A 22,803-nucleotide genomic window follows, 5' to 3' on the forward strand; every position below is an offset into this window, starting at 1 on the left:
TCAGCTAGAAATACCTAATGTGTTAGCGTTTACTTTAAGCCCTAGCATTCTGGTGCCCTAGTCTCACAGTAGGAGTGCTCATCTAGGATCAGGTCTCCCTGCTTACATGTTCTTATTGTGATTTGAAAGCTGATCCGTAATCAAAACTCCTACTCTGATGATTTATACGGACATGGTTCTGGATCCTCTGCGGCTGCAAGCACAAAAACACAGTCTAAAACACAGCTGCAATGTCGCCTTCCTAGATATTGGTTTCTTTATTGTAAATGTGGTAACCACAGTGCATTTGACAATACTGTTATTTTTATTTTTGCCATGGGGACTACTAAAGGCCAGAAGGGGATCCCGTAACCAGGAACAAGGAAAGAGCTAGACCAGGATTCAATCAAAGGCGTGTTCTAGGCAAAGCACATTGCACTGGTGACAATTTGCATATTAAAGGCTATTTTCCCGACCCTAGCCGAGATCAGATTCACAGGAAGTGCTGCCGACGTTGACCCAAGCGTAGTGTAATGCACCTGTCTACAAAGTGCTAGCCTTTGATTAAAGCCTGTTTCTATTGGGATGGATGTGGTTGACAAGTGTTCTACTAAACTCAAAAATAGCCTAAGGGCTTTTCATACCTGAAAAGATGCATGTTTGAGATATTGCACAGAGTATAGGTTCATTAAAGCTAAGTGATAGGTTAGACGCTGCTTTAGGTGCGCTCTCAAACACACACCATTATACCCCAAGACTTGTGTCACTGGGTGTGATTCGCTAAAAGCTATGAAAACTATAGGGGGGGCCAGAGGTTAACCTTAAGACCCCCCCAACATGACATGCTCTTGACCTAGTTAGCCTATTGCCACCACACGCTGCTATGGTTAACACTAGGCTAGCCCCAAAATAGGGCAACACATCCTGGGAGGCTAACATACATCAAGAAAGTTCAGGTGCTAGCTTGCTGCCGGTTCAACACAAAGCAAATCCGCTAACCAGGTCTGAGTTTATCAAAGTCTGAAAAGCCCTTCATTGCAGTAGAGACACATTCAATTAGAACTAAGTCAAAATCAAGGAGAAAGGTTTTTTGGCTCCTGAGTTCTTTGTGGGTAAAGGACACGCGATAACATGAAGACATTAGGAAATAAGAACAGATAACATTGCATCAAGCCTGCTGTGCAGTTGGGGAACAGGTTGGGTACTGGGGTAGCCATGGAAAGCGTTAACTTCTCAACCACAGTGTAATAACATTGACACAAGTCTCCACTAACTCCACACAAAGTGTGAAGCTTAGAAGGTCTTTTTTTTTTTTTGTTTCCTTTCTTTTGGTAGCTAAATATTTTACTCTATTGATATTTTTTTTGTTTCATAGAAATGTTAACATGTAGACAAGCTGACACTTTTCACTAGTAAGGATTAATGGGATTGGGTCCTTTATTATTCGGTGAAATTCACTCTTGCCGACGCTCAACAAATATACTGTGTATGCAAGAATAATAAGAATAATAATTTTCACCATGCCTTGTAAACCAGGGAACAGAAACAAACTGCCTAGACTCCCTTCCTCCCTAACAACCCCCCCCACCCCACCCCACCCCTCACCAAAATAAACTACTTTTTAAAAGAAAACAAGACAAGTCCGGACTGTGGATTCTCTTACTGGCTTCTTCAAGTCTCAAGTCCCCATGCGTCACCAGCCACGGATGTCCAGGGTCTTTGTCATCTTTTGCGCCGCGCGAGTCGGATCCTCGAGGTGGGACGGGCTAGCGCACTCCGCTAACCCGGTGCAGAACTAGACTAGAACGGTCAGAATACTCGCAGTGACATCGGCCCGTCTGGCGCAGGACGTCGTGTTGGCGCACATCGTTGGTCGGGGGTTTAAAGTGTACAAACTGGGTTACGAAAGGTAGACTGTCGACAGGCTGCCCACCGCGGGTCACTAACGTTGCGGTCACTGGAAAGCTGCTTGTTCTTCAGGTCAGTGTGGTGCACCTTTGCACAGTTGCCTAGTTTGGGATCGTGGATATGAAATACCCTGCAGGGTTCGCCACAGTCAGGGTGGAGGATGTATCAGTTGGCTAGTCTTTGCCCCCCCACCTCCCCCCCCATCAACTAAAATAATGTGGGCAGGCTTGCATGACTCCCATCACAGTTTGTGACGCTAGGGAGAAGTCCCGATTCTCCACTCTTTTCCAAAGGGTGCACACGTTCACTCCCGCCCATTGGATTACAAAGGAATGGACTGCTGTAAGGAATATGGTGGGAACACCAACCGGCCATTCTTGCACCAATCCAATTATTTCAAATGCATGTGGAGGAGGAGTGAACAAGTGCTAGTTTCCAGAGAAGGGTGGAGTACCTGAACACGGCCCGGGGCTCAGCCTTGGGAGTTTGTCAGGGGGGAGGGTGGGGTGGGAGGGGGGGGCGCCATGTGCCCGGCCTGTGGCTAATGCAGGTAATCATCCACAGCAGCGAAGGCGCACGAGCCGCTTCCGGAGCGTGCCATGATGGACAGGCACTGGGCGGCCTGTCCCACCGCCTGAGCCAGAGGGGGCTGCTTGGGCAGGTTGTGAGTCTCTGAGGGTAGAGAAGAGAAGCGCACTGAGTGACACCTTCATATCCAGTTCATTTCTTACAGTTCAAGCAACGAAATAGGACTCCGTCCCTGAGAGGTACGTCGTTTGGGAACATGTCTTTTGTTTACTTCAGAGCGGCTTAGAACAGAGCGGACAGAACTAGGAGGAGTCCTAACGGGGGGAGAAAGAACATCAACGACACTGTTCTGGTCTACATTGATCATAGAAAATACGTCCTTGATTAATTTCAAACATTACTTACCTTTAGATTAGAAACATTACAAGCCTAAAATGTCAGACTGCTGTAGCCACCACTAGAATGGTAGATGGCATTATTCTAATCAAAACGCTCCCAGACTTGCAGAGACGCTCCCAGACACATAATGCCAAATGATCACACATCTTTTTAAATAGAGATTAAATTTGGTTTTAGCCTTAAGTTTCCACAACTGATCTATACAGTTTCTCATGTTTCCCTCTCATCCCTTTGCAGCAGGTGAACAATATGATGAGCAATATATTTCAAACCTTTATGTCGCTAAACATATCAAAATCAGCACTTCAGTAAGGTGTTTACATTGCATAGTCCATGGCAAAACCCAGCCCTAGAATTGATGGTCTTTTCTCACCAGTGGTAATATACCTACCTAATATTGCACTGTTAAGTGTGGAACACACTGGTTCCCTCTGAATCGAGTCCAGCTGGTAGCCCACTGGGCTGGTCCATGGGTCAGAGTAGGCCAGCAGACTGAATGCATCCTGGAGAGGGGTAGAATTTGAAAAGAAGAAATGAAATAGAGTAAAGATAGGAGGAGGCTTGAAAGAAGACATGGCAGGACATTGAAGTGAAAAGAAATAAGATTAAAAAGGAGGAGTAAGAGACTATATGGTTCCTAGTTGACATTCCAGTGGTCAAACGGACACCAGCCAAGCTAGGGACACCACGTACAATTTAGTTGCACCTGAATGTTAATTGATTGAGATACAGCCAATATTAGCCAAATATGAATTCTAGCTAACGCTGAAGCACGTTATGGCATATAAAAAAAAAATGATTCACAGTAAATGCTAAATGTTTTTTTTAATTAAAAATAGGTGGAAAATTGTTCTTTTAAGACTGTGCTTCTAGCCAAACCAGGTCAAATGGTCTGACCTACTGCATATTGCCAATTTTTCTTCCTACAGCAGACTGCATCTGATATTCCTAAACCAGGTTATTCTAATGTTACCTATTCAGTGCCTCCAAAAACAAGGTAGCACAGAACAAGGGGACAGCAAGGACAGCTTGCTGTCATAACAATTCCAGCCATGTTTCAGATTTTCGGACATAGATGGGCTAGAAACTACCCGTTTTTACTGTGGTGAAGGTGCAACATTAGTCAGTACGAAAAAGCTTCATTACAACATTTCTGAGTGATTATTTTATAAGGAACCCAGTGCTCCCAAAATAATGCTCCCCAATCAGAGCTAAGCGGTGGTGGTGTTACGATGAGACAAATCCTCCTCAGTGATGTTGATAATGTAGGTGGTTCTGAGATAACCCTGGTGCTGGATTGTTAGACCAGAAGGTTGGCTCAATAACTTTACAAAGACTCACAAGTGGAAGGGCTATTCATCTAATGTGGTACCTTGAGCATCTTCTTGTTGACAGAGTTCTTCCCACACTCACGGCGTAGGTGCTCACTCATGCTCTGGAGCTCCCGACCAAAGCGGATCATTCTCTCGACAGCTGCCTGGCTTCCTCCGCACAGCTGTTTCTTGGATTGGGTAGACTCCACCTCTGTGGGACAGAGCCCGTTAACAGAGGTCGTCACGCCGGGGGGGGGGAGCGTACATTCACCCGTGGAAGAAAAATCGTTTTGAAAGAGCCAGACATATTTCAGTCAGGCTGAAAAGGTTCCTTGACATTCAAATATGTATATTTTATAAAGAAACAATGTGGGGAATCTATTAAACTGTTGATATATATCCATTGATATGTAAAAGAAAACTTAAAACACCTCATGATTAACCAGTAGCGAAAAAGAGGATGCATTCATGACTCTGTTAGTTAAAACACTGATTATAGCTTCATGTCACTCACCCATGTCCGCCTCACAGTCCTCAGGCTGGCCTGCGTGTTTAGAGGTACCATTGAGGAAGCCATTAGAAGAGGACTCGGTCAGTCCATTGGTGAAGTGATCTACCTCCATGTCCACATCAGTACTGGGAGGAAGATACAAACAGGTCGCACATTAATTAGTTGCCACTGCATTCTCCGCAAGGGGTCCCATGATAAGGTCACACAAATTGGTCACCCAATTTGTCAAAGATGAACACGGTATCAAAAGATGAACACTGTACCGTTTCCTCCATAACCCAACTGTATTTCTGAAACCACTAAACGTCTCTACCGTCGGTATACATTTGCAGGATCATGATGACTGTGCTTTTCCTGACAGGAGATGAAGGCCTGTAATGTGTTTTGGTTTATTGTACATTCATTGAAGAGCCATACAGATTTTTTTTCCTTCTTAATTGTTTTTATGGATCGGATACATTTTAGCAGCAACCTCCACCAATGGCAATAATAAACTTGGTACATAAGTTCCCTAAATATTCTCTGTCCATGACATGTCCACACTGCAAGTGGCGGACGTGAAACGGGTCACCAGACAACGGTAACATTTGCCCAGTCTCCGATATTCAGTACATAATAGCCCTTTCACGTTCAGTACCTGGTGCTGGGCTGCTGCAGGCTGTGGCCACCATTTAGGGTACTGAGCTCAGGCGCAGGGAGGGTGGGGCCCGAGGGGCAGGGCTTGTGACTGTGGGGGGAGGGGTGTACCTTACTGGAGGTCACCCCATTACAGCAGCCACCGTCGAACCCTGGGGAGCAACCAGGAGTTGTGACAATAACAACAACAACAACAACGTCAGATTAACACAAGGAGGACGGCTGGCCAAGTCAAGCGCACTTCCCGATTAGCGCGGATCATATTCATTAAGGCCTTCGACGGTTTGCAGCAACAAAAAAATACCAGACACGTGCATTAACACGAAGGTGTAGTGACTGTACATTAACATCTTGGGGTGTGTGACTGTACCTGTGAGGTAGGCCTGGGAGCCACTGGCTTTGTGACTGGGGCTGCTGAAGGTGCGGGGTGAGCCTGGATAACTGTCCTGGGACTTGGGGCTGCGTCCTCCCAGGCAGCGCACCTCACTGTCTGTCCCGTTCACCATCTCGATGAACTGTCTAACCCTGCGTGTGTGTGTGTGTGTGTGTGTGTGTGTGTGTGTGGGAGGTTTACAAAGCTTAGGACAAGCCATTACAATCAAACTCAAAGCACATGCATCAACCTTTGCAGAAATGTTAACGCCAAGTTGTAACGTCCTGAACTTCCCCGCAGGGTTTAAAGCTGCCCATCGCCGGACGCGACTCACTTCAGCATGAATAGGAGGTCAGGGTTCCTCTCCAGGAGGCTGGGGTACAGCTGTTGAGTTGTCTCAATGGCTTCCCCCATCCTGCCTGACAACACCAGCTTCTGGATCTCTGCAGGCACAGCCCATTCACAGATTATTAGGATATTTCACACATCTCCAAGGACCAGAGAGTCAATGTGAAAAAACATGAAAAAAACAAGTCACCCTAGACCCAATTCCCCCATAACATCTAGGCTAGCATTTCCTAAAAATATGGGTTGATTTTAATAGTGGGTTACTTTGTCGGTTTTTGATGGAGGCCAGCTCCTCGTGCACAGCCTGGTCAGTGGATTTGGCGAAGGCTTCGGCTGTGGCACAGTAACTATGGTGGACCAGGTAAGACGCCACCATTCTGTGGAGACCGATGGGAGAAACCAAACTCAGGGAGAATAATAAACACTCCAGGCAATGCAATGGACGGTTCTGTTTAGCAGAAACTTTTAAGATGCTTTAGGGTGAACGGTGGCTTGTGTTTGGGAAGCAGAAGCACTAGGTTTGATGCTAGAGGTACTGGCTAAGCAAGCAGCATGACAAATACTTTACATATTATTAGGAACGTTTGGAAATTGGTTACAAAATAATTTAATAACGTTTATATTAGGAGCAATTAATAAGGCAGTTACATCGGTAGACAATCCGAGGTGTAGTTTTACGTTTCCATTGGTGAAAAGCTACATGGGAGGGGACTCACTTCTGGATCATGGATTGCCACTCTCCCTCTCTGTCCCCTATGGGGAATCTATCAATCTGGGCCTGGATCTTGGTCCTCCATTCACGCATGTAGTCATCGATGTCAAACACAAAGGGGTGCTGGCCGAAGTTTGCATCAACCACCTCCCCTGGGGTCTGCAGCCCCACGGTGGGGTACAGGTTGGGCTGAGGAGAGTCAACATGGATCAGGACAACACATTCTGACTCTCAATGTGGATGGTTGAAACATACTTGATAATATTAACACATTTCTCCTCTTAAATCCACTGCGATCACATAATACCCTCAGATGACACAAAGGTCCCAATATCCTAGAACGCTAAAATTATATTTCACAAGCAAGAGATGTCAAGCAGCAGAGTTACCAGGTATCAGAGGTGTATTTACGGAAATCATTTCGCATTGCGTAATGTTTCGCGATGGGGAGCAATTAAGAATACACCCAGTACAGGGCAGTCTCTAAGCTAACGCACCTTTGTTTGCCTGACACAGTTGTGGTTAAAAGCATTTCACATTCCAGTTGGTTCAGGATATTGGAATGCTATTATATTGTTGTACTTTTATATTGGCACACACCAATCGGCATTCTGAAATGAAAAGCTTGTGTTTGCTTTTGTCCACACTAGATCTGAGACAGCCGATGCAGTTTGAGTCGCAAGGGGACTGGTGAAAACTGGTTCACTAAGCACTCGGTGGCAAAATATTTCACAACAGAAAATTTAAATCTGCATTAATTGGACGTAAATCTAGCACTCTCCCAGTGTCAGGTATTTTTTCCCCCCCTTCTTTCAGTGCCTATTAACCATGACCCTGGAGGTCCCTGGTTTCAAGGTTCAGGAGAGAGAATGGTTGCTCTGACAGAGTGGATGCAGCATAGAGCCCAGAAAAATATGAATGCTGGCTTGCAGCCAATGCTGTTTCTCTGCTTAATGGATTATAGTTCTGGCTAATGTGGCCTTATTTCATCTGCACACACGTAGCCATTCTGCTGATGGGGGACTGTGCAGTAGCCTCTGAAATGTAAATAACTGACTTGGTAACAAAAAATTGTTCTGAAACGACATTCGATATCAGGTCTTCCATGCAACAATCATCAGAACATGCTTTCTTTACAAGTCTAAGATTGAAAGCTGTTTAATGTTCATTTCAATCCTTGATATTGAACCCACTGATTCACGATTAACATAATATATGTTACATAACGTTAGCACACAATGTCTTAATCCACATCAGGGTTTACTGTTAAACTAAATGTAAACAAAAAAAAACACTACTCAAATACAGCTAAAAACACCCCCCAGATTAATAAAATCTTTGAAGTCAATCTCTAGAGTGCAGCATATAAGCAGAATTTCCCTTCACCTCGTGAAAATCCAGGCCTCCCTACACAAGACAATATGAAATGGGAATGAAACTTACCGGTAGATCTGTAAAGGCTATTCCTGGAGGATCGGAGAAAAGAAACAGACCATCAGCATACAACCGCCCTCTGAATATCCTAACCCATCTATTGAAACAATAATTCAGTTTGACATTATAGAGTCTAAAACAATGACTTCATCTGTTCAAAGGGCAAGCCTTGCAGGGCAGACAGTAGATGTTTGTGAATAGGGTTGCCTTGACTTCTGTCTCTATAAACTACCGCTTTGTAAACACATGCAGGGACACTGATCAATATGGTGAACCCCTCTGACTTCCAGTACCAGAAGACCTTTCCAGACCCAACGCCCAATACGGCTAAGTTAAAATGCACGTGTCCAGTTCGGGATATCCCCAGTAACTCTCCAGAACACTTAGCAACCGAATGCCAATGGTACTGAATGCACTACTGTCGATTTCCACTCTACAAATAACATTCCACCTTTTAAAGCAGGTGTGCTCCGTACCTAAACTGTGACCGTTCTTTGTGTAGAAGCAGGTGTTGTTGATGAGGTTGACACAGCAGCCAATCACGTCTCCCGTGGTGAATGTGGGGCCGTACGGCTGCCCCGTGCCGGAGGAGCAGAAGGAGTGGCCATCGTCTCCATGGTAACCATACGAGTGTTTGTCCCAACCTGGGTCGGTAGGGGAAATAAATAGAATAGTGACACTGGGTACTGGAATGACAGACATTCTGGGGTAATTACTTTATTACCAATATTCTTTATAAACATGGTACTTGTCCTGTGCAAATCGTCTGATTGAAATATCCGCTGAGATTTAGACTTCGGAATTTGATTTTGTTTCTGTCTGGGGGCCAACGAGGGAAAATTGCAGGTGAGTTTGCATGTTGAAATGGGCTAAATTTATAACTGGCTTAAGGCTACGAAAAGGGGAGGGGGGTTAGGCAAGAAGCCAACTTCTTTTTCAGTTTTGGGGAGTTAAATATATTTTGTATATGCTGCCTCATGTAGCCTATGAAGACCGGAGAGTGGACTCTGATAAGGGGCTGTTGGAGTTATCAAGGGGACATATCACTTGATAAGCAGCCCACAACCCTCTCTGCTTGCGTCAGCATGGCCCCATGTAAACTGACACATCGTGTAAATGAACATGTAAAGTAAGGCACCTTTTGGGTTTACTTGTTTACTCTTGTACTGTAATGTAAACAGGACGCTACACTTAGAATATATGAAGTATCTCGCGCGCCACCGGTTAGAATATTTAGATATTTATTTTTTGTTTGTGTTTTTAAGAGGTCTTCTGGAGTAGCAATGTTTGGACTGATCAATGAATAGACTGCACCCCAACTTACACTAACTAATATCACGCCCCACCAGAAGACAAAGTAAGCTTTATTCACTCCAGTGTTTGGAAACAAAGTAAATCAACACTTTGTTGTATTAAAAAAGGGTGCAAACTATATAACTGATATTATGGATGCCTAGCAGAGTTTACCTTGTTATTCTATTAACCACGGATTGTGTATTGGGCTAACTAACAATCCTACTTAGGTCTCTGGTTTAATGTCAAATTCATACAGGATTGGTTTGTTTTTACTACAGTGTGTGTTATTAGGTTTCCCCGAGGACAAATACCAACAGTTATTTTGTGGTTCACAAAGCTCCCAGACCCGAAATTGCTTTAACAACAGTTTTAATTAGCAAGACTTAGCAAATATCAGTTGATGATTACTTAGCCAAGACCTGGCACTGCTTTTGGCTATGGCTACCATGTTATCGGAGTGCTCTACATTACAGTGCTGTGGCTCCTCACTAGGCCCGTCTCATCCCCTGTCAGGAAATAAGTGACACTGTGCATAACAAATGGCACCCTGAATTGAGCACTACTTTTGACCCATGGCTGTTGGGATCTGATCAGAAGTAGTGCACTTCACTGGGAATAGGGTACCATTTGGGGCGCATAAGAAAGCGTCAGGAAGAGGCACCTTACAAGGCCTGATAACACCCCACAGAGCAGAGCATGCAAACAGGAGACCCCTTACCAGCGCTGGCATATCAGAGGAGAGGCGCAGCCCGGCTGGCTCACTGGGTCACACCCACACACAGATCACTAATACAGTCACACAATCATGCATTTCACACAGAACAGACAGTCCAGATAGAAACACTAAATGTTCCCCACACTGGCACATCTTCCAAACCAGGCCAACGCTAAACAGAATTCAGTTAACAATTCACACAGTGTGCCATTGTACGACTCTAGGCGGGGATAATTCACAAACCAAATGTTCTTACAGATCCTCCTTAGGAAAGAGGCAGTATAAACAAAGACATACAGACAAGGGCAGAGTTTTCAACTAAGGCCGGGCAATATCTGGAAAATGGCCCAACATCCGTGATAGAACCGTCATTTTTGGGGGGCGGTTCAATCTGCAGGAGTAACGCATTAAAGCAGGCTCTAGTTGAATCATTACAAAAGTCACACAGTGAAAATGAACAATTATTGCAAATGAAAATATTTCAAACAAATAATGAAAGTGTTAGTGCCAGGCCTAACTTCTATAAACAAATATTTAGCATGCCTAGCCTTACCATATATCATTTACGTGGTTTACACATCCTATTGAATTAATCTACGGTGCAATTGTTTGCTCTCCCTCTAGCCTAACAGTTCTAGAGATATATGTAGGCAATTCGTAAACCACCAAGATGGAAAACCCATCACGACTATAGAGTCATTTGATGACTGATCATGACAAAGTACCCCAGGCTATGAATAGGCAAACAAGTCACATTCAAAAGAAATGTTTAAACAATAAGCCATTACCACAGTGGCAGCTGTGAAGCCACAATTATCAAGGCTCGACATTGGAAAGGAAGGAAAAACACAGTGAAACCTGCCTAGCTTTCCTCCGCTCTTTCTATAATCCACATCCTCTTGCATGAGGTTTAAGGACTAACAACAATACGTGTTAAACATGTCAGGTATGGCATGCTGCTCTTCCGAACCCTCACAACCCTGCCAGATATATAAATATAACATCACATCTATTGTCTCATTGTCAATGGGATCGTAACAGACCTCAGCCAACTCTACTTTCAACAGTGTTGCCTTACCAGGGAGTCTGTTCATGTTGACACCTTGAGCCGAGAGACCGATCCCCATGTACCTGACGAGAGAGTGCATGGTCACTTGTAATAACTCATGAGCCAGTGTGTTATAAGGTCTTGTTATACTTGTGGGGACCAGAAGGCCACACAAAGTCAGTACAATTTAACAGATCAGTCCCCCAAGGTTTTTATCCCGGTCCCTGAGGAAAAAGGCTATTTACAGCATAGGTTTGAGGTATAACTAACAATTTGGGTGGGTGTTAGAACTGGGATTACTTTCAGGTTTACACGATATGAGTTAGGTGTTAGGTTAGAGGTTGAGATTAGGGTTAGGGGATTGGAAACATGAAATCAGTTTTCTGGTCCCCACAAGGATAGAAAAATAAGTGTGTGTGAACATGTGTACACAAGTTTCATAAACGTCTTGGTTCATATAGCAGTGGACATCTAAATTGCATCTCAAGGGAATTTCCTGAATGATCTCAAAGCTACAGACGCGATCCTCATGCAAAGGTCAATACGTAACTGTCCTGAGATGTGATCAGCCAAATGACGGACATCAGATCCATAGCCTATTCATTACTGCCCAGTGCTAACCACAGCAAAACCTTTTCAGTTGCAAAAAAATACAAGGGTCTCAAACACATGTACACATTAATGATAGGAAACAAATTACCTACAGGCCTATTAGTTTGGTTCAGTCAGGATCAACTGTAGCCAATGATTGCTGAGGTGAAATGGTTTATGGTGGGTAGCGCATAATCGGTGGGTGTCTCAATTCTGTGTTTCCACCTTACCCATCTCTGCCTTTGCTGATGATTTTCACCTCAAAGTAGTAGACCCCGCAGGCAGCCGGGATTGGATGAGTGGCTCGTACAGACGCTGCATCTTTAGGGGTCTTTCCATGACCTGTGGGTGAAACAAGACAGTCCATTATCCAATTCAAACCACAGCTTTTACCGAGCTGGCAACACCGTGAACTGAATGATTGGATAAGAATAATGTCTGAATTTAAACCTGGCCAACAATCCCAAAGGCAACCATTTTATCAGGTAACTTTATCAGGTAACTACTACTGCGGAATGGGGTTGGTTGTAGGATTGCAATTCAGCATTAGCATAGTTCCGTTTCTTGTGGAGCTAAGTAAAACCAGACAGAAAGATACAAATGGTAAGTGAACAGATATAATCATATCCCCATAAACACAGTGGTCCAACAAGGCACACACATTACCTAGGCCAGTTGTTCCCAACCAGAGGTACTAGGACCCCTTGGGGATACTTGGCCTATCCACAAGGGGCACTTGAGAAAACCCTTGACATCATAGGCTAACTGGTAAAATTAACACAAAGGGGCACCTCAGGGGTGCTCCCAGCAGAGCAAATATCTGTTTCGTGGTACAGTAACTGAAGAAGGTTGGGAACTTCTAGGCCTTTCTTAATTAAACATGTTCACATTTTCATCATTTAGCAGACAATCTCCTCCAGAGTAATAGATATGTTCAATTATATTTTCAATGAGCTGTCAATAAGTGCCACGCAAATCTTGTTTCATTAGAAACAATGTTAATCCGGGCACAGGCTCTACTTATTTACTGTGACCAAGATGATATTGCCAGTCTCAGTGTCAAGTCTCAACTGACCCGTTTTGTTTAGCTATGCGGTGTGGTGAATTGTTGAAAGTTTGCATCACCAGGCAGGCATAGAGCATGTGCATAGCAACAAGAGGATATGTAAAGCCATTATGCTGTTCTCCAGATACATCACATACTAGGAAGAGATTGTTTACAGCAGAACATGTACTGTAGGGTCTAATACTTCCATGAAGGAAGTACAATGACAATAAATTACAAATTTTTTCTAAGTAAATACCAAACTCCTAACTTGACAGCACAGAAACTGAACTCAACACTAAAAATAAAGTGGAGCAAAACTGCACAATTGCTTCCATTACCTGGTATTACACAACTATAGATATGGAAGACTACCTTCAGGTTCTAACCCAGAGACTATTTTATTGTCACACCATCCATTGACGTCGTACTCCTAACACTAACAATTTACTTGCTAAATACACAGATATGACAACTGATTGAGTAGCTAGAAGTAAAAGCATTTGACAAAAATATTAGCCATCTACAAAAAGGGTAATGCTAAGGAAGCATATGAAGTATTCTATTATGTTAGCTAGGATGGCTAATATAGCTTAGGCCTGCTATGTCAATCTGGCTTGTACATGGTAATGTATGGACGTGTTATTTTGCCTTGTCAGCTTGACATCAAAGCTAGATTGCGAATGTCGGTGCCAACTTGACAAGCAGCTAAAATAACTTTTCAATCCGGGGCTCTTATATGACAAGAAAGTTAGCAGTTACCCACCGGACAGTGGGCCCTGCAAATAAAACTAGCCTAACCAGCTGTTGTGACTTGTTTATTTCCGGAGCTTGTAGTTTCTAGTTAGCAGAAATTACTTCAAATGTACAATACAACATGCCAGTTAACGTTAGCCACATATAATGTTTAAAATATATATTTTTTTTTTAAATGTATTTAACCTTTTCTAGGTTTGACATACAGCAAGGCAGGATTAGTTATGTGATTTAAAGCAACATCTCGCCCAACTGGCAGGCTTGCTATAGCTGGCAAAGCGGTGTTTATCTTGTTATAGATGGAGACTCTGCCAGTTGATTTGTAAGGAGTCTTCTTGTTGTTGATCAATATTAGCTAGCAATCTAACTTCATTAGCTAACGGATTAGCTCGGTCGCTTTGTTTTTAGCCAACTATTGCCGAGATGAGCCGCTAACACTTTAGCAATTCACTGTCATGAACAGTAGGTAGCTTGCTATCACAATCAGCTTGCAATTTGCTGTCAGTAACTTTATTTTATGTCATTTACCTTTGTAGTGCACTCGAAGATTGTTCTGAGAAAGGCCAATGTAACTGAATTTGTCCTTCGGGCTCCAGGATCGGGGGAGCGGTGTTTCAAGTTCATTTACGGCTGGATAGAGCCGCCTTAGTCGCAGGTTGAGCTCCTTTTCCTGTTCGTTCAGAGCCGAATCTCCGTGAACAACAACCGACATTAGAAACCCACAGCCCGATGACTGTCCAGACATGGCTATCAAGTTAGAATGGCTTGTCAGTCAACGATTCAATAAACGTATAAGCAAAATGCCCCACAAACTGTCAAGTCTTTTAGAAGCTCGATAGTTTAACTAGCTAGCTAACGTTAGCTGGCTAGTATTGCTAGCCACAAACAAGCTAGCTACTACGTTAGCTAACTAGAAACCTAAAGAAGCGTATTGCCAAAATACCTCCGTAACGTTAGCTGACATTAGCTAAATACATAGCTTTTACAGCGAATTTAACAAATAACACCCATCTAGCTAAATTATTTTGGAAAGTTCAAAATGTACGACAAGATCTATTTCGCAGATATGATTAACGTTAGAGCAGCTAGACATCGACAAGTACAGCTAACCTCGATCTTTTGTTTGTTGTCGGTGCTAATCCACAAATCTGATTGGTTTAGAGAGTCCCGTCGCACTTCCTTGAGGACTGGAAAGTACTTGAATATAAACTCCTCGATATTTTATCCTTATATTTTTCACTAATAGTTTATCATATGCAGCCTAGTCTACTTTTTAGGCAGGAACCCGAGCTAATTTTCTTTCTGAAATGTGTGAAGTTTTTACATTTTAATTTATGCTCCAGACATGGTTAGGCCTATGCAATGCCAGGAATAACTGTAGGGGGAAGTAAGGCATCTGGACATCATTGAGGAAAATTAAAAAGTTGTAATCATTGTTTTTAAGTGAAGCCTTGTTTATATCAGCAGTTGTTACAGGGTGCCTGTACAGATACCCCTTCATAAAACCCAAAAGATCAATATGGTGTGTCAAGGAGAAACTATAAAAAGGCAGAAACCTAGAGACAAGTCGGGATCCAGAGAATGGCTAGTTCTGTTCTGAATGTGCTGCCTGGAGATTATGAGAGTACATGGCCTTTTAAAGCCAGAGCAATCATCAAGAAATTCGAAAATATTCAGCTGGCCAGCATGTAAAATTAGTCATTTGACCAAAGTAGAATTAGTAATTTTTATATTCAGTTTTAACAATTATCACAGGTTTTAGAGCAGACCTGGCCAAGATAAGAAACGTTACTTTATTTATTGTTGCATATTTATTTATATTTCAAATTAAAAGTCCCGTGGAACTCCCAGTAATAAGTACAGCAGTATCATACTGTCTGTTTAAAATACCTCTGAGTTGAAACAAGGTATTTGCGTTGCTATGATACGTAGGTACCAGCACCAGAATCCACGCGCGGAAGTTATCATTTGTACGTACTATACGCAATTAATGGCTAGCGATCTCTGGAAATGAGCCTAAGAAAAGTTGATAATGAAAGCAGGGTATTTAAAAAGCTATTGACAGGAATTTTTTGTTGTTGTTGCAGATGTCGCAAGTAAAGCAACTTGCTTAATATGTTAAGCTATCGTCACCGTTTTTAAAGAGTACAATTTGCAGAGGCACTTCCAGAGCCAGCATGCAGCGAAATACAAAAAATGTCACCCGATGCTACAATTCAACAAGTCCAAGCGCAGATGCAGCCTCACTGATTAACATCTTGCAGCAGTACCGCACACTGCTTCAACAGAAATTACTCCTGACTTCACCGCACTTGTCAACGCCCATACAAGGCTCTCCTGTTCATATTGAGTGAGTTGCCCTAAAAGTTGATTTCTTGGGTCTGGGCTGCTGGAATCGCTACGTAAAAGCACGTAGTATAAAAATATACTGTATTAAGTTCGATGACAGCAATTATAGCAACATTTGCTTTGACTGAAAATCTTCAGAAGTGATTTCATAGACTTATGTATGCCCTAATAACTATTATACCTATATAACTTTTATAAACTATACCTTATGTAATGTAGCTTACTCTGTTGAGTTGAAAGTTAAGTTTAAGGCAAATATGCTGCAACATTTGCTGAGTAATAACCCTAAAAAGGGATTTTTTTAGGCCTTTGCCTGCTGTAATAACAGTTGTTAACAGAAAAAAACTAAAAAACATTGTTAAAGTAAATTAAGTTATATTATGAATTTTTTTTTGCATGGAAAATAAATATGCATAAATACAATATGTCAGGTAACAGAGTTAGCTATGTTGTGTGTTTTTAGACATGTTGGTTAAAAAAGTCATCGGGCCCACGATGCTCTCTGGCATTTTCAGTGTGGCCCCCCAGTGAAAAATATTGCCCACCCCTGTTTTAGAGGGTACAAAAAGTCTGCTCCTGAGAAAATGTCAATTTCAGGGTGCTTTCAGGTTGAGAAAGATAAAACATCACAGTGGGCTGTGGACAAGGACAGCTGGGAATCATCAGGCTCTGATAGTCTTCCATCATGGTTTTAGGGCTCAGGTCCTAACTTGGTTAAACCCCCTGAGTCAATACATGTTAGTTGTAATTACAGCTGTGACTTTTTTGGGGTAGTCACTTGTAAGAGCTTTGCACACCTATATATTTCTCTCAGGACTTGACCTGTGCTTACCTTTCTTTTTTCATTAATAAAAATCAGCGACCATGACAACCGTACCCATATAATTATACAGCCACCACCATGCTTGAAAATATGTAGCGTTGTCCTATGTGACTTTTTGTTTTGGATTTACATACAAACAATGTTTTGCTTTCAGGACAAGAAGAGATTTCTTTGTCACACTTTAAATCAGTTTGCTAGTATAGCCCTTATCTAGGAAATAGGTTGCTAATAGTTGCCGTGTGTGATTGTTCATGTGACATCGAAGTAATGGGGATGAAGTGCACACCCGGGGCATCGCTTGAACTGAAGAGGCAAAATTGACAAAAAAAAGGATCTGCGTTTTAATTTAGTTGTTTGCCATTGATATCTTGGTGGGTGATTAAGACAACACTTAAGTAATGTATCATGTGAACATTACTGAGATTCACGAGCACTTTAAGATTTGAGAGAGAGGTTTAATGGCCAGAACAAAAAGCAGGGGCGAAAGTGCACAACCCTGCCCTGTCCCTCTGTGCAGGTTAAATCTGGGTGACAGTGATTGGCTGGTGAGTGTATTTTAGCCCAGCGGTTCCTGGGTTGTACAACCCCGTTTTCAAAAAAAGTTTGGGATGCCGTGTAAAATGTAAATAAAAACAGAATGCAACGATGTGCAAATCATTCGAGCCCTATATTCAATAGAAAAGAGTACAAAGACAACATATCAAATGTTGAAACTGAGAAATGTTATTGTTTCTTGAAGAATATATGGCCACTTTGAATTTGATGCCAGCAACACGTTTCAAAAAAATCTAATGGGCATGTATATTTCCAAAAACAATAAAATTAAATAAAAAGTTAACTTAAAAGTTAACACAAATAACAATTGAAGGGAAGAAGCTACTATTATACTGGAACTGTATCTAAAGCCATACTGTCTTTCCAGCAGTCTACCAAGTGAGGTGCCTCCTGTGTTCATAGAGCCGTTTTTTTTGCCATCATACACATTAAAAATGATGTATTTCCGTAGGAGTGACAATATAGAGCCATGTTTAAAGGATCCTCCTTTTGTTATACTACACTGCGCTCAGGATTACAACCCCTGGCTGTGATGACACAGCTGTAACTGCACAGCAGTGACTGTGACCCTTGACAAAGGCACCACTCTAGGGCCCCGGCCATGCAGAATTGGCAACACTTCCAGGGTTCCACACTACAAGAGGAAATGGTGGAAATAGCGTAACGATAATGTTGCCTAGTGGGTGGATTGTCGGACATCTGGGCTTGGAAGGAGCATCATGTTGAACGGTTGGCTTGGTCTTTCCGACGGGGCTTGAAAAATCCCTTTCGGACACGGGGAGGGGGCTTCGTCTTGCCAGTGGCTCGAGGAGAGTGGTGGCAAAGGCAGGCTGATTGAGAGAGGAGAGGAGGCAGCTGTTGCAGGCCCCTGTGCAGAGACCATGACAGGTATGGTAATGCAACTGAGCACAACAGATTATTCACTGAACATGAGGATTAAGCGATGAACAGTATCGGGCAGGTGTTCAGCATTGTGTAGTTAATAGGCTAATTGTATATCCTACAAACTGTGTTTCATCCATATGTCTCATAGATTTTTATTGTTATTGTTTTCTATGCATTATCGTGCAACAAACATCGTCCTTGCTCACACTAATTCAGGGCCCAGTACACTTAAATACATTTGAATTCCCTGGCCTGCATCTAGCCCCCAGCCAGAGAGAGATGCACAGGGCAACTTTTCTACTCTTCAACAGGTTAAATCACGACTAACTCAATTAAATTAAATTACTCGACTGTGGAATTAGTGGACCAAATGCATCTGATTCCCTTCCACATGTAAAGATTTTGTCATCCTCCCCTTCATTCTGAGGGAAGAAGACTGATCAAATGTAAAATGTTTCAGAAGGCATTTTTAAGTTATATTCTTCAAGAATTGATGGATAGATGTAATTCATTTTTAGTTCATGTATGTATGTATCAACTACACATTGATCCTTTAATTAAGAGATCATTTAGATCTGCTATACTATATCTTTCAAAGCGATAAATTGTGAGCAGTCATTATTGATATTTCTCAAAACGTTGCATAATATGTTTTGCTCTTGCATTGAAATTCAAAATCAACCCAGTAGGTACATGGTCCTTGGTAAGGATTATGAGTACTTGCTCATAATATCAACACATCCATTATGTCTAATCAAAATGTCCATGTTAAACTTGCCTTTCCATATGCAGTCAAATCTCATTAGGACATTGAGATGACTAAATAGGCCGGCCATGTTGATTAGGAACCACATTGGCTTTGTTCTCTGTTGCATAACGTTTTGCTCCTGATGTGCTCTAATGAATAAGACTTGCTGCTGTCTTCAGTAAGGACCAAATGGAAGAAAACACACAGAAACAGGGAGGAGGGACTGTATGAATGTGTCCAATAAGGAACACACGTGTTTCCCAATCCAAAACAGTTTTGAACTTTTTCTATTGCATGGTGTAATGAACACAATCCTCACTGTCAGGGTAAATTTGTCATTATTATTGTTTGTTTTTGTCAGATAACATTCAACCCTATTCTGAATGAGAGCCATTCATTTAATCGCTTGAAAATTTACCAACTAGATTTTGAAGATTAATATTTTAGAAATGTTCAAAGAAGGTTGTACATACACATGATGGAGGTTATGTTTTATGGAAAACATATTATTGGTGTCCTCACATTATTCACACACATTATAAAAAATTATATTTTTTACACTGACTAGCAAAGAGTTAAAATCTGTAAGACCATTGTTTTCATCTTTAAGTGCTTTCAATACAAAATGTCTAAATGTCTACTATGACAATTATTGGCAGATAAATTAGCTAAACTTAAGACAATAATTTTTTTTTCTGGTTACAAAAGCAAACAAGACACTGTGACTTCTAATTCAACTATACATATTTAGATATTTGGTGGACCATTTTGTTAACAGTAAATTATTAAAAATGAGACAGAACACTTAACACTAAACACTGATCTAAACGTGTATCTCATATACCTGGTGTCCGCACAAACAATCTCCCAAAGTCATTTGAGCGTGTTGAAAAATAACAAGAAAATACGATCTATTATCCAAGATGGCAATTTCCACTGTCAGTAGTAACAATGCCACGGAGAACATTTGAATTTCCGTGACTCGTTCTAATTCTGTGGGATGTTTCTTCTTTGGTTGCTACGGCGACATACAGTCCCAGAACTCTTGACAGAGACACTGGCAGAAGCCATAGACCATTATCATGACGAGGCTTGCCGGGACCAAGCTGACCAGAAGGACCCCCAGGGTGGTCTTCTGCATTATGAGCAGGTAGACACCCATGGGCAAAGAACTGAAGTAGAGGAGCCCCAGCACCCACACCAGAGCCCGGGCCGACGTCTGACACAGCAGGGCGGCGCAGTTCCACACTGTCCACCTCTGGGTGATGGAGGCCATGGAGTCCAGGCTGGACGAGCGGTAGTCCCGACCCTGGATGGTGACCCCTTCAGCAGAGTGGAAGAGAGGGTGGTGCGGGTGGCGGTTGTTGTCCTGGGAGGAGGAAGGTGGAGGCGGTTCCATGATGGTGATCACTACGTAGTTGGGCGAGCCGCGGATGGAGGAGTAGGTGTGGGTGGTGGCGGTGGGGGCGGAGGAGGAAGGCGAGTCACCGGGATGGTTGCCCATTAGCGAGCTCAGCTGGCTGGGGCTGAGCAGCAGCTCGGTGGGGCCCTCGTGGGGGTAGCGGAGGTTCCTCTGATTCCGGGCCTGGAGGGCCAGCGTGGCCACCACTTTGCAGTCGTCCGGCAGGCTGCTCACGTCCTCGCCCGACAGACCCGTGACGTAGCGGCAGAACGGGCACACCACGGCGTTGGGGGGTGACTCGCCCAGGTCTAAGATCTTGGCAAGGCACTTGGCACACAGGCGGTGGCAACATTCAAGGACCTTCGGCCGCCGGCTGCCCAGGCTATACGGGCAGTAGCAGATCTTGCACTCCAGCTCCTCCGTGCCGAAGACCTCCACTATCCCCCCGTCCTCCATGTCCCGTAGCTGGCCCATCATCCTCTATCTCGGGATGCTTGCCTTCTCTCTCTCTCTCTCTCTCTCTCTCTCTCTCTCTGTCTGTCAACGCCCCACGGGGTCACTGGAGGATGACGCCAGTTGAAGGCTTTCTGGGAAGCTCAGCGTTGGGGGACATGGCAGCCAGGCAGCAGCGACCGTTCCACGGCAGCGACAGTTGTAACGCTCTGCTCCGGCGAAGGTTTGAAGGTCATCCTGGTTCGTCTGTACAGCTCTTGTGGTGTTTGTGTGTGTGTCTCTGTGTGTGTGTGTGTGTGTGTGTGAGTGGGATGCCTAGCAAGTTCTAGCCTCCGGGGTGCCCGCCTCAGAGCAGTTTGGGGTGACTATGCTTTCGAGCGGCCCTTTCATGCACCATGTAGGGAGAGAGGAAGGGAGAGAGACAGAGAGAGAGACAGAGAGAGAGAGAAAGAGAGAGAGAGAGAGAGACAGAGAGAGAGAGACAGAGAGAGAGACAGTGAGAGAGACAGAGAGAGAGAGACAGAGAGAGAGACAGAGAGAGACAGAGAGAGAGACAGAGAGAGAGAGATGAAGGGGAGAGGCCAACTCTGAAAAAAGATAACTGTTAACACAGCATTAGAAGTGAACAGAGGCAGAGGACAACAAAGCAGGGCCTGTACAAACCAGGGTTGGAATTTTCTAGCCCTGGTCTTTTGTTTCCAGTGAAATTCAGTCCAATTAGTGGTAGGTCCCCCTTTCTTTTTCTGGTGCCCTGTTAATGGTGTACGTGTGTGTGACTCATAAAGAATCTCCTGTTGAGTTTTTTTTTTTTTTTAATCTAAATGGCAGGACAGGATGTACAGAAGTCGAAGGTGATTTTAATTTGGCACAAAGACGCGTGGGTCATTAAAGACTTCTGTCTTTGGGAGGCAAAGTAGAGCAGGTTGTTGTTGGGGATCTTGATTTGGCAGTGAAATGACCTTTTTATACACAGCCAATGCAGTGGAGTGCAGAGGGGAAAATGGGTCTGTTATTTTTTTTTCACATCCACCTTCTTTCACTCATCGCGACAAGGACTCTTCTCAGTCTACAATGTGTGATGGAGACAAGTAGGCCATCAGAGATAGATCCAGCAAATGTCTTCTAATGCTCTCCTGATACCCTGCTGTTCATATTTGGGAGGAAAAAAAACGGCTCTATATTTTATTTTTCCTTAAATCAACCATTATTTCTAAGAGTTATTTAGAGTACAAAAATCAGTCCTCAATTAAAAGGGTTGTGTGCAGACACCCACTAGTATCGAAAGCTAGACCCAAGCTACAGTGATGCGTTGGGAATGACAAACTCCATTTGTATTACCATTCAAGTTGTCAAGCTGCAATTAGCGATTGCTAAGCCGCCTTGTTGAAGAAGTGCACTCCTTACTAAAGAATTATCTAGAACGCACAGTGCGGAAAAATAAATATGTACTGGTAACAACCTATGGCCATTAAAGATACAGTCTAGCATTTATTTATTTCACATTTTTGCAGGTCATACCATATAATAGTAAATGGGTGATATAGGACTCAACTGGACGATGTAGTACAACATAAACAGGGAAAACACTGTCGGAAATTGTACAAAAACTCCAATGTAGGCCTGCTTTCTTACCATCTCTGGACAGAAAATGTGGCTCAAGAAATTCAAAAGATAATATAGTACTAGAAAAGTAAGCCCTTTTATCTTTTTGTATATTTGTTTTCTGTTTTAATGGAAAGAGACAGAGTAAGAAATAGTAAAACCTACAGGCCATATTTTTCCTCATGCTGCAGCAGTCAGTGAGGTCAGCAGCTTAGCTGGACCCAGTGTTGCCAGGTTAAGCAAAAGTTTCCAGCACAACGACTGCTCAAACCCAGCCCAAAACACCTGAAAACCAGCCTAACTTTTGTTGGTGCACAATATTCACTATTTTACAAGTGAACCCGCGGATCCTACCGTAACTGACGTCTGACTGAAATGGTGCGGCCGCGGTCAA

At 43.1% G+C, this 22,803-nt stretch overlaps 2 protein-coding genes across 2 annotated transcripts; both read right to left on the reverse strand.

Moving 5' to 3' along the window:
* Positions 1 to 228: 228 nt before the first annotated feature.
* Positions 229 to 14,807, reverse strand: ranbp9 (RAN binding protein 9). The gene is made up of 15 exons (XM_010892841.5): positions 14,703 to 14,807; positions 14,121 to 14,339; positions 12,022 to 12,133; positions 11,231 to 11,283; positions 8,618 to 8,785; positions 8,151 to 8,173; positions 6,712 to 6,896; positions 6,260 to 6,372; positions 5,982 to 6,090; positions 5,645 to 5,799; positions 5,276 to 5,426; positions 4,642 to 4,763; positions 4,187 to 4,338; positions 3,206 to 3,317; positions 229 to 2,559 (listed from the first exon to the last, which is right to left on the reverse strand). The coding sequence occupies exons 2-15, from the start codon at positions 14,335 to 14,337 to the stop codon at positions 2,429 to 2,431; spliced, it is 1,803 nt and encodes a 600-aa protein (XP_010891143.3). The 5' UTR covers positions 14,338 to 14,339; positions 14,703 to 14,807; the 3' UTR covers positions 229 to 2,428.
* A 4,624-nt stretch (positions 14,808 to 19,431) lies between these two features.
* rnf182 (ring finger protein 182) lies at positions 19,432 to 21,160 on the reverse strand. The gene has a single exon (XM_010892853.3). The coding sequence runs from the start codon at positions 20,829 to 20,831 to the stop codon at positions 19,971 to 19,973; it is 861 nt and encodes a 286-aa protein (XP_010891155.1). The 5' UTR covers positions 20,832 to 21,160; the 3' UTR covers positions 19,432 to 19,970.
* Positions 21,161 to 22,803: the final 1,643 nt, after the last annotated feature.

This window comes from Esox lucius, chromosome 3, assembly GCF_011004845.1.
Source record: "Esox lucius isolate fEsoLuc1 chromosome 3, fEsoLuc1.pri, whole genome shotgun sequence".
In the NCBI taxonomy this organism is placed as follows: domain Eukaryota; kingdom Metazoa; phylum Chordata; class Actinopteri; order Esociformes; family Esocidae; genus Esox; species Esox lucius.

What these genes read in the sequence shown, in the direction of transcription:
- ranbp9 (XM_010892841.5), bottom strand. Translation starts at nt 14,337, where the DNA reads ATGTCTGGACAGTCATCGGGCTGTGGGTTTCTAATGTCGGTTGTTGTT. An exon ending in TGGCAATCCATGATCCAGAA is followed by an intron (nt 6,373 to 6,711) that starts GTGAGTCCCCTC and finishes CGGTCTCCACAG; the next exon opens with AATGGTGGCGTCTTACCTGG. An exon ending in GGACTGTGAGGCGGACATGG is followed by an intron (nt 4,339 to 4,641) that starts GTGAGTGACATG and finishes TCTGTCCCACAG; the next exon opens with AGGTGGAGTCTACCCAATCC.
- rnf182 (XM_010892853.3), bottom strand. Translation starts at nt 20,831, where the DNA reads ATGATGGGCCAGCTACGGGACATGGAGGACGGGGGGATAGTGGAGGTC.